This window comes from Pseudonaja textilis, chromosome Z (genome assembly GCF_049901715.1).
Source record: "Pseudonaja textilis isolate UNSWEBS1 chromosome Z, rPseTex1.2, whole genome shotgun sequence".
In the NCBI taxonomy this organism is placed as follows: Eukaryota; Metazoa; Chordata; class Lepidosauria; order Squamata; family Elapidae; genus Pseudonaja; species Pseudonaja textilis.
Genome location: NC_142008.1, coordinates 109790616 through 109802766, shown reverse-complemented (window position 1 = coordinate 109802766; position 12151 = coordinate 109790616). Strand labels below are relative to the sequence as shown.

Genomic DNA, 12151 nt, shown 5'->3' with positions numbered 1-12151 from the left:
TCAACTTTGACCACTTTAAGATGTGTGGACTTCAACTTCCAGAATTCCCCAGCCACATTGAAGAATGCTGGGAGTTGAAGTCCACGCATCTTAAAGTCACCAAAGTTGAGAAACATTGCCTTACTGTGAAGTAGTTTGGATAAAGTTTAAACAAAATCTGGAAGGAGGTAAAGGCACATAACTTCAGTAATGACAACAAATTCTTCTTCTTAATGGAATCCCTACATCTCAACAAAGAAAATTGCACTGATGTTGAGAAATAAATATTAAATAAATAAATAAATATTGAATGTATCCATGAAGTCATCAGGAATCAAATTCAACATGACTTGATACGGTATTTATTTTCTACAGTATAAGGCTGAAGCTTTCACAGGTGGTCCTTGACTTACAACCATTCTTCAAAGATACAACGGCATTGGGGGGAAAATGACTTACAATTGTTTTCCACACTTATGACCGTTGGCCACATGATCAAATCAGACACTTGTTATGATGGTTGCAGTGTCCCAGGGTCGTGTGATCATTTTTTGCAACTTTCTGACAAGCAAAGTCAGAATCTGGGAAGCCAGATGCATTTAACAATCTACAGCGATTCACTTAGCGACTATAATTTTAAAAGGTTGTAAAATGAGACAACACTCATTTAACAACTGTCTCTAACTTACCAATATAAATGTTGAGCTCAGTTGTGGTTGTAGGCCAAGAACTACCTATATTTCCTTCAAAATTTCAGTTTTACTCTTACCTGGTGCTCCTCCAGTTCCTGGTAAGATCGAGAGGCCTCCTCTTCTGGTGGAAATTCAGTGGCACAAAGTTTTGGCCAAGGAAGGAGCGAGGACCCTTTCAAAAGGTTTGCAGAATCCAGAGAGAGGTTTGCTGGAACAACCGGAAGCAACAAGCGAGCTCTGGATTCTTCCAGCCCTGGCAAAAGAAACCTGGAGGATATGGGCTGTGACAGGCAGTGATTTTCCAACTGCAGCAAATTTGGCTGAGAGAAGGTACAATAGGAAAGCAATTTCTTAGGCCCGGTTTGCAGAAACTGGGATAGCTGAGGGGGGAAAAAACAACAACAATGAAAGTAATATTGAAAGCCATGGTATCAAAAAACACCTCCCCTCCAACTCCTAAGTACAGATAGTCCTTGTCTTACCACAGTTCATTTAGTGACTGTTTGAAGTTACAACAGCACCGAAAAAATGACTGTTTTTTCACACTGACAAATGTTGCAGCATCCCCACAGTCACGTGATCAAAATTCAGATGCTTGGCAACTGGCTCAAAATTTTATGACAGACACCATTTCTCAAGGTCCCCTGGTTACCCTTTGCAACTTTCTGACCAGCAACGTCCAAAGCAAAGCCAGATTCACTTAACAACTGTGTGACCAACCTAACAACTGCAGTGATTCACTTAACTGTGGCAGGAAAGGTTGCCAGATGGGGTTTAACGACAGAAATGTTGAACCCACTTCTGGCTGTAAGTTGAGGACTACTTGTATTTTCCAATCCATTGTATGCACCACTGAATTGTCTTCCCTCAGCCACGGCTTCCTTACCATTAACTTGCTTTGTTCCTGGTTCTTGTTTCTTCCCAATGTCTCTCTGGCCTCTGGGACATGGTTGCTCTTTGTAGATATTTTTGGGCCTTTCCACAAACTCTCTACATGTGTCAAACCAAGTTTTTCTGCCTCACCCACATCTTTCTGCTGGGACACAAGCAGACACATATAAATAAGCAGAGCAGAAGCAATTGAATTCAAGTGTTGCCATGGTTCCTTTCTTCTTTCAAATACTCTGAAAATTACCCTCGATAACTTGGCAGAATGGCTGGGCCTGAAAAATGTCACGTTGAATTCGATGTCTAGGGACATTTTAGAAGTCTCTCTGTAATTTTCTTGTCCACGTGAGAGAAGCAAGTCTGCTGCTGCTGGTCTTTTCACCTTCCTGGTCTAGTGTATGTCTCTGAGATTTCCTTGTGGTCTCCTATCCTACCATATTTCCCTAGAAATAAGACCCTGTTTTATAATTTTTTTTTCACCCCAAAAAGGCACCAGGTCTTATTTTCAGGGGATATCATCCACTGACTAACCTCATTTGTGCACGTCGCCCCCGGCCTCCTTTTCGTTGTCAGAGGCCTTCAGGAACTTCTACGGCCAGCAAGACTTTTCTGAAGGCCTCTGCAGCCGATAACTGAGCTCCGGATCAATTGGAGCTTTGTTATCAGCCACAGAGGCCTTCACGAAAGCCTTGCCAGCCTTGGCAGCTGCAGAAGGAATGGGCTGGCAAGGCAGGTGTTGGGGTGTGTGAGGCCTGGCTACCTCTGTCCAAAGGTAAGTAGTAGGGCAGCTTCACACAAACCCCCATCCTCACCCTAGCTTAATTTTTATCCCTGCATTTTATCCCTGCAATTTTTATCTGGAGTGGGTGGAATCTTAATTAGGGCTTATTTTGGGGGTGGGGCTTATTTTGGGTGCATGGCTAAAAATCAAGCTAGGACCTACTTTCATGATAGGTCATATTTTGGGGGAAACAGGGTATTTAGATTTAAATAATTTATTTTTTTTCAAAAACAGAGGCCAGTCTACCTGCCACGATACCTCCTTCAGACCCTTACCATTTTGTGTGTGGTTGGACAAAAGCCACAACATTTAAATCGACTAGCCACGCACCTGGATTAAGCCAACATTTATTAGGAATATTTTCATAGGCACGGGATCTTAGCTGTACCTTATCATGCTGAGTGGCCAACCTGGAGGCATTTGAGATCAAAGAAGCTGAGGTAAATCAATTGTTCTGGAGTGAGTCACTGATTGGTCCTGGGTGACAGGGGATTTCAGGGGACCTACCCACAATCCTAAAGGACAGATAGGATTCAAAAGTCGAAGTCGAGATTCCTCCAATTTTTGGAAAATATCAGGAACAGGAGTATTCACATGGACAGGAGGCTTTTCCAGGCAGTGAAGGGCAGTGGGATCCATAGTTTTTAAGGAAAAGCCAACAGGGCTTCAATCTCTGCAGAAGGAAAAATAAAGGCAGCAATTGTGTGCCAGAGTAAAAATCCATTTGCGAATGGCTTTTTCTCAAAATGGGCATGCAAATTCAGCAAGCAAGCTTACAGTTAAATCTATTTTTTTTTAAAAAAAATTAATTTATAATATAAAAATACAAAAATGCAAAAAAAATAGTAGGAAAGATGGGGGAAGGAAAAGGAAAGGGAAAACTTTAGAAAAATGTGGGTAAGAAGGACTCTCTTTGGTGCAGTAGAATAAGATGATAGCATCAAACCACCACTTTTTACTTTTTCATAATAGTATAAACTAGTCATTTCTATTACAACAAACCTTCTGACCTGGTAAAACCCAAAATCAAAGTTTCAATTTTTTCCCACTTTGAACACAAAGTCCAGAAATAGTTTCCAAGTGAGAGAATCAGAGAATCAGAGAGAATCAGAGAATCAGAATCTAGCTGGAAAGGACCTTGAAGGCTTTCTAGTCTCAAGCAGGATATCCTATACCATTTCAGACAAGCGGCATTCAAGTCTCTTCTTAAAAATCTCCAGTGATAAAGCACCCACAATGTCTGAAAGCAAGCTGTTCCACTGGTTAATTTTCCTCACTGTTAGGAAATTTGTCTTTAATTTCAGGTTGCTTTTCTCCTTGATTAGTTTCCAACCATTGTTTCTTGTCCTGCTCTCTGGTGCTTTGGAAAATAAATTGGCCCCCTCCTCTTTATGGCAGCCTTTCAAATACTGGAATACTGCAATCATGTCACCCCCTAGTCCTTCTTTTCTCTAGACTAACCAAACCCAAACCCTACAACTATTCTTCCTATATTTTAGTCTCCAGGCCTTTAATCATCATAGTTGCTCTTCTTTCCACTTTTTCCAAAGTCTCAACATCTTTTTTATAATGTGGCCACCAAAACTGGATGAAGTATTCCAGGTGTGGTTTTACCAAAGCTTTATAAAGTGGTAAGTGATTTTGATTCCATAACTCTATTTATATAACCAAGAATTGAATTAGTTTTTTTGTCCCTCTCACAGTTACTATTTTTGAGGCAGGTTTCACCTAATTTGTACTTGTAGCTTTGGTTTTCCCTGCCCAGGTAAAACCTTACTTTTCTTCACATTAAATTTCATTTTTTGGATAAGGCCCTTTGTTTTCTGTTTTTCTTTAATCATAAAAGTATGTTTCCAAAGGCCCAAGATTTGCCTTTTCTTACCTAGCCCAACCTGCATGCTCTTGCTGTTTTATTGATAAAGCACCAAGATCATTTGACAGTATAGTATTTCAAAATGCACCTTTAAATTTAAAATTCTTGCATCTTTACCAAGGATGTGCAAGAACAAAGTGTGATTCTGGTGCAAAAAGGAAACAAATTATTTTAGTTTGTTTTTAATCCAACACTGCAGTGCTTAAATAATGCCTTGTGATACCTCAGCCATTTTACAATGTGTCCTGGGACTTCAATTCCCAGAATTCCCCACCCACATCTTAAAAGTTACCCAGGTTGAGAAACACTGTCCTAGCAATTAAGAACATAGTGTTCCTGCTCTTAGCCAACAGCACAGAGGAAGAATGACATTATAGCACCAACTGCAAAAAGGCTGACTTCAGAATGGGTGAAATCAAATATTTTGGCCCTTGTTTTGCATTTTTAGCCCTTGGATTGGGGCTATGAGATAACATGGAAGATCAAGAAAAATAGAATTGCAGAGTTGGAAGGGACCTCGGAGGTTTAGTTTAGTTTAGTTTATTCTGTTGTCATTGCACCTCGTATAATGAAATCAAACACCATCTTCAGTGAACATAATGACCATGAAAATAAATACAAACACACATCCTTCATACTGCACACATTGAACCAAAATCCCCCAACGTTGCACTATACAGAATTCAATATAGTTACTGCCCTGGGATAGAAGCTGTTTTTCAGCCTATTTGTCCTTGTTTTTATTATTCTGTACCGTCTACCAGATGGTAATAGTTCAAAAAAAGGGTGCTCAGGAAGAGATGGATCTTTGAGAATGTTTTGAACTTTCTTAAGGCAGTGGGAACTATAAAGCTCTTCCAAAGAGGGGAGAGGGCAACCAATGATCTGCTGAGCAATGACGTTAACCTTCTGGAGTGCTGTCCCATCTGCTACTGTGCAATTGGCAAACCATACAGAGGTGCAGTAAGTTAAGATACTCTCTATTATATTATATTTTTTTATTTATTTATTTATGTCAATTGCTTACAAGATAATAGGTATAAGTAAAAATATAGTTATGAATACATGGATACATATAAGAAAAATAAAAAAAATAAAAGAAACAATAGGACAGGGATGGCAGGCACATTGGTGCACTTATTCACAGCCCCTAAAGACCTCTTAGGAAAGGGGTGAGGTGAATAGTAGACAGTCTAAGGTGAAAGTTTTGGGGGTTTGGGGAAGAAACCACAGAGTCAGGTAGAGTATTCCAGACATTGACCACTCTGTTGCTGAAGTCGTATTTCCTGCAATCAAGTTTGGTGCGATTAACCTTGAGTTTGTATCTATTGTTTGCTCTTGTGTTGTTATGGTTGAAGCTGAAGTATTCATTGACAGGTAGGACATTGCAATGTATGATTTTATATACTATACTTAGATCGGACTGAAGGCGGCGTAGTTCTAGCTTTTCTAGGTCTAGAATTTCAAGTCTGGTGGCATAAGGTATTCTACAACGAGTAGAGGAGTGGAGATCTCTTCTTGTGAAATATTTCTGGACTTTCTCAACTGTGTTAATATCAGACACATAATGTGGGTTCCAGATTGATGAGCTGTATTCGAGTATTAGTCTTGCAAATGTTTTGTCTGCTCTAATTATTAGTGTAATATTACCAGAGAAAAAGCTACGTAAGATTAGGCTAACAACTGTTAACGCCTTTTTGGCTATGTAGTTACAGTGGGCTCTAACACTTAGATCATTAGATCACTTCAATCATCTATGGTGCAGCGATAGAAAGTCACCAGCAGTTTTTCATTCAGTTGTTGTTTTCTGAGAAGTCTCAGGTAGTATAATCTCTGCTGGGCCCTTTTGACCAGGGCTGCAATGTGGGCAGCCCAGGTCAAGTCCTCTTTTAGGGTAACACCCAGAAACTGAAAACTGGCCACTTGCTCCACTCAGTCTCCATTGATAAGCAAGGGCTGGATGTCTGATCTGTTCCTTCTATAGTCCACTAGAAGCTCCTTTGTCTTATTGGTGTTGAGGACCCAGTTATTGTCTCCACACCATGAAAGCAACCAGTCCACCTCATCTCTTTTAGTCACCCCATTCGTAAGAGGTCTGTAAGTACGTGCATAAGCGCACAATTGTGCCTACCGTCCCTGTCCTATTGTCCCAATTATTAGCTCCTATTTCTTATATTTAAACTTACGTTTATTCTTATTTCTATTATATTGTAAGCTTTTGACAAAATAAATAAATAAAAAATAAAAAATTGTTTTAAATGTCAAGAAAGAAATTTGTTCTTCATTCTAGGTTGCTTTTCTCCTTGATTAGTTTCCATCCACTGATTCTTGTCGTACATTCAGGTGCTTTGGAGAATAAATTGACCCCTTCCTTCTTTGTGGCAGCCCCTTAAGTATGGAACACTGATATGTTCAAAGGCACAATCAAGGAGAAGGAATGCTGAAATGGAATAGCACCTTTGAAAAGGCCATGGGTTAGAAGATAAAGAGAAGAAAAGATTTACCTAAGGATCACCAGACAAGCCCAGCTTACCTGTCACTTCTGCAGACTGTGATAGATGATAACCTATCAATTCATTTCAGAATCTCTTTCTTTACACCTAGATGAGAAAGTAGGAATAGACTTTGTAATCTAAGGGGCATGCATAAGTGCACCATCATGCCTACCATTTTGTCCTATTGTCCCCATTTATTTGTACCTATTTCCTGTATTCTTACTCATGTTTATACTTATACCTATTATCTTGTAAGCAATTGGCAAATCAAATAAATAAAATAAAAATAAAATAATCGGTGGCATATTTTGTTACACACTAGCCACACACACACACACACACACCTATACACACAGACATTAGGTTCAGGTCATGATGGGCAAATCACAAACTTCCTCCTAGCACTGATGATGTTACCTAGTTTGGTAATGAAGCATCATGCTCAGAGAGCACCAAAGATCCCAAAGCACTACTTAGTTCATTATTATCCTCTGCTTGGTTAGAGAAAGGAGCAAGACCCATCCACACTTATAATTCACAATCAGCAGCGCTGAAGATAGAGCTTGGCTATTTGGAGAAGACTTGGCCAGAGTTTCTCAACCTCAGCCACTTTAAGAGGAGTGGACGTAATTCCCAGAATTCTCCAGCCAGCCATGCCAACTAAGTGGACTTCAATTCCCAGAATTCTCCAATCAGCCATGTCGAATGGACTTCAATTCCCAGAATTCTCCAGTCAGCCATGTTGATTCAGTGGACTTTAATTCCCAAAATTCTCCAGTCAGCCACGCCTAGTGACTGTACTTCAATTCTCAGAATTCTCCAATCAGCCATGCCGAGAGGACTTCAATTCCCAGAATTCTCCAATCAGCCATGCTGACTGAGTGGACTTCAATTCCCAGAATTCTCCAGTCAGCCATTCTGACTGAGTGGACTTCAATTCCCAGAATTCTCCAGTCAGCCATGCTGACTGAGTGGACTTCAATTCCCAGAATTCTCCAATCAGCCATCCTGAGTGAAATTCAATTCCCAGAATTCTCCAGTGAGCCATGCTGGCTGGAGAATTCTGGGAGTTGAAGTCCACCCTCTTAAAGTACTTGAGATTGAGAAACTTTGGAAATGGCTGATGCCTCTAATTCCTTTCTCCTGGTTCCGACACTTAATAAAAAGGAAACAAAAATTGAAAACCTGCATGACCTTGTTTGGATCACATCCTGGAATGTATCCCACCCGCTGGCTTAGAGAGCTCCCCGCCCTAAATTCAAGGCCCCAGACATCTTTCAGATGACACAATCTTGCTCAATCCCTTAGCCTCAATTTTCCCTCACCCTGGATCCCTGGTTAATTCAGTGTTACTGCCACTAATCCAGGGTGTGAGAAAAAAAGAACTTCCTTCATTTCACGCATGCCAATAGGATGTTGTGTTCATCCAAACCCAACATGGCTCCTTGTTCTTCCCTATGTGTAACAGGGCAATTATTCTGGATGCCAACTCACTATGCAAAGACTAGCTTGCCAATACATTTATCCCCCTAGGGTAAATTTGAACTTGGGAAGCACATACAAGGGAAGGAGGAAGATGAAATAGGAGTGTAACAAAATATTAAAGCCAATAGGTCAATATTTACAGATGCGCCTATAATTTCTTTACAGGAAGATCTCAACTTACATCAGTTCACTTAGTGATTGTTCGAAGTGACAATGGCACTAAAAAGAATGACTTAGGACCGTTTTAAACAATTATGACCATGGTAGCATCCCCTATGGCCACATGATCAAAATTCAGGCGCTTGGGAAGTTATTCACAATTATGACCGTTGCAGTGTCCTGGGGTCATGTGATCATCATTTGCGGCCTTCTGACAAGCAAAATCAATGGGAAAACCAGATTCATTTAACAATGTGTTACTAATTTAGCAACTGCAGTGATTCACTCAACAATTGTAGTAAGAAAAATGGAACAAAATTCACTTAACAAATGTTTCACTTGGCAACAAAAAATTTGGGCTCAATTGTGGTCGTTAAGTTGAGACAACCTGTAGTAGCCTCCATTTCTAAAGAAAAACATGCCAGTGAATACGTAGGGATTCCATAACCCATAAACCTGAACCGGCATGGTTCCAAAAGGGTAGCTGGCTTGGGAAAGGCTGGGGCAATTACCTCAGCTTAGAAAGGCAGTAGCTTATTCACAGAAACCTGGAGTCATGATGTTTGCATCCTGGTTTATTGAACAAACCACCATTATGTAGATTCGCAGTGGGTGTGGATTAATGCCCCACATAAAACTCCAAGCAAGGTAACCACTTTTTGTTTGTGCTGGAGGAGTTTTGGGGACTGGGAGTTTGGTGTGAGATGAGATGAAAGAAGAAACAAAGAGGGCTGTTGTGGGGGAGGAGGAGAATATATATGTGTGGGGCATTAATCCCTGTGAATTTATATAATTCTGGTTTGTTCAATAAAGCAGGATGTAAAAATTATGACTTGAGGTTTATGTGAATATAAGCCCCTGCCTTTCCAAGCTGGTAGTTCAAATTCACACTCTAAAACTTCTGGATTTTGAGAAATCCCGATATAGTTTCTAAATCAAGGGTCTTCAAACTTGGCAAGTTTAAGACTTGTGGACTTCAACTCCCAGAATTCCTAAGCTAACTTGACTGGAGGAGGAATTCTGGGAGTTGAAGTCCACAAGTCTTAAAGCTGTCAAGTTTGAAGACCCCTGTTCTAAATGAACAACTACAGGTAGTCCTCGACTTATGACCCCCAACTGATCCCAACATTTCTGTTGTTAAGCGAGACATTTGTTAAGTGAATTTTGCCCCATTTTACAATTTTTGTTAAGTGAACCACTCAAAATGTTAATTAGTGGCAGCTAAGTGAATCTGGCTTCCCCATTGACTTTGCTTGCCAGAAGGTCCCAGAAAGGACCCAGGACACAGCAACCATCATAAATATGAGTCAGTTGCCAGCTGTCATAAATACGAGTCAGTCGCCAAGCATCTGAATCTTGATCAAGTGACCATGGGGAGGCTGCAACCATCAAAAGTGTGAAAAACGGCCCTAAGTCACTTTTTTCAGTGCCGTTGTTAGGAACAATAGGCCAACTCTGTAACCGCTTGGGCCAAGGGGTCTTCAAACTTGGCAAGTTTAAGACTTGTGGACTTCAACTCCCAGAATTCCCGAGCTAATATGACTGGAGGAGCAATTCTGGGAGTTGAAGTCCACAAGTCTTAAAGCTGTCAAGTTTGAAGACCCCTGGCTTAGGGAGTGAGGCAATCTATAAGTCTAAGTTCTATTGCTATGATTTGAACAATCACTAAACCAACGGTTGTAAGTCGAGGACTACCCGTAAAAAGCTTTTGATCCCTTTAAAAAAAAAAAAAGAGGCTCTACTTTTTTCTCTCTCTCTCTCTCTCTTCTGCACGAAATCTTGGGGGGAAAGTGAAAATGAATCGATTGGGGCAACTTTCTCCCCAAGGCACCTTTTCTAACTTTCTTTACCCATTTCTGCACACACCAAAGATGCACATAACACCGCCCCGACCTGGGAGGCTGCAAACAAGCGGGGATGACTCAGCGCCCTCGGGGAGACACGCGATTACCACCCCTACGGCCTCTCTCGAAGGCCTGAAGGAGGCCCGCCAACCGGGGAAACGATAGAGGAGGGTTGTTGTTGTTGTTGTTGACGTTACATAGTTGAGGTTGCAAGAAAACAACGAAGCTCAGAGAACCCTCCTCCTCCTTCCCACCGCCCAGGACAGCTGATGTTCCCACGCCTTTTTCTAACCAGGAAGCGGCGGCCGTGTCTTTCAAGCCGAGATGCCAACCGAGCCTTTGCAGGATCGTCCTTGCGCCCTCTCACCCTTTCTCAGCTCCGGACTCGGACGCCGGAGAGAGAGAGAGAGAGAGAGACCCGCGTCCTTTTTTTCTTCTTCCTCCCTGGCGAGCGAGCGGTGCTCCAAAACGGCCGCGGTTCCCAGAAAGAAGGCCAAGCGGAGAAAGAAAGCAGTGGGTTGCGGAAGCGCCTCCCCCCGCCCCATCATAGGGCGCTCCTTGCTTCCCTGACGCCTCCCGGCTTTTTAACCCCTTGCGCTTCAAAAGCCGCAAAAGCGCAGCGGGAAAAGGATCTTCATACTGGAAGTTCCTCGATTTACAACGGTTCGTTCAGGGACCGTTCGAAGTGACCCTCTCGCGCTGACAAAGGGGCTTGTGACCGATTTGAAATTGGTCACTTTTTTCCCTCCTCCAGTGCTGTGGTAACTCTAAATGGTCACTAAACAAACTGTTGGAAGTTGAGGACTTACTTATATAGCCAACCCTGCTGTGCAAAATGAGCTGGAGGTTATCCATATCCTGTTTGTTTGTTTGTTTGTTTTTAATTTTATTTTGAGAAGTGAGAGGAGAAGTGAAACCCCTTCAGGGAAAAAATAATAATAGCAAGAAAGTCCAGTTGCCTTTTGGGAAAAAGTGGGGGTGGGGGTGGGGTGGGGAGAAAAGCATCGGTTTTAAATTCTAATCCTGCTTTAGGTACCAAAGTCGGCTGGCTGTCCTTGGGCTAGTCCTCTCTCTCTCTCTCTCTCTCAGTCCAGCCTACCTCATAGGGTTGTTGTGGGGAATAGAATAGAATAGAATAGAATAGAATAGAATAGAATAGAATAGAATAGAATAGAGCAGAGCAGAGCAGAGCAGAGCAGAGCAGAGCAGAGCAGAATAGAATACTTTATTGGCCAAATGTGATTGGACACACAAGGAATTTGTCCTGGTGCAAATACTTTCAATGTACATAAAAGAAAAGATACATTCATCAAGAGTCGAGAATCATCAGGTGCAACACTTAATAATAGTCATAGGGTACCCATAAACAATCAAATCATACTAGGAAACAGTCAATATAGATTGTAAGGATATAAGCGACAAAATTACAGTCATACAGTCACAAGTGGGAGGGGATGAGCGAGAAAGAGTGATGAAAAGATTAATAGTAATGCAGACTTTGTAAATAGTTGAACAGTGTTGAGGGAATAATTTGTTTAGCAGAGTGATGGCATTTGGGGGAAAATTGTTCTTGTGTCTAGGTGTTCTGGTATGCAGTGCTCTATAGCATCATTTTGAGGGACAGAGTTGAAACAGTTTGTGTCTGGGATGTGAGGGGTCTGTAAATATTTTCACAGCCCTCTTTTTGACATGTGCAATATACTGGTCCTCAACTGAAGGCAGGTTGCTAGTAATTGTTTTTTCTACAGTCCTAATTATCCTCTGAAGTCTGTGTCTGTCCTGTTGGGTTGCAGAACCAAGATAGGAGAAAGAAGGAAGGAATCCCCAACTTAGAACCGTTTCTTTAGTGACTGTTCACGGGTAAAATGGCACCAGCAAAAGTGACTTATGACCAGTTTTCCACACTAATGATGCTTGTAGCATCCCCATGGCCACGTGATCAAAATTCAAAGGTT

At 41.5% G+C, this 12151-nt stretch overlaps 1 protein-coding gene across 6 annotated transcripts in view; it reads right to left on the bottom strand.

The window, feature by feature from the left end:
• Positions 1-10699, bottom strand: part of TEP1 (telomerase associated protein 1) — a 96309-nt gene extending 85610 nt beyond the window's left edge. Inside the window, exons 1-5 of one of the 6 annotated variants that reach the window (XM_087916399.1) lie at positions 10564-10688; positions 6747-6813; positions 2848-3013; positions 1558-1707; positions 749-1051 (exon numbers count right to left, since the gene is read on the bottom strand). In XM_087916399.1, coding sequence (XP_087772525.1) covers positions 749-1051; positions 1558-1707; positions 2848-2979 — 585 coding nt within the window. In that variant the 5' untranslated portion in view covers positions 2980-3013; positions 6747-6813; positions 10564-10688. Of the gene's footprint in view, positions 1-748; positions 1052-1557; positions 1708-2847; positions 3014-6746; positions 6814-10488 lie in introns of all 6 variants that reach the window. The other 5 variants (XM_087916398.1, XM_087916401.1, XM_087916397.1 and 2 more) reach the window with 5 other exon arrangements.
• Between the last annotated feature and the right edge of the window lie 1452 nt (positions 10700-12151).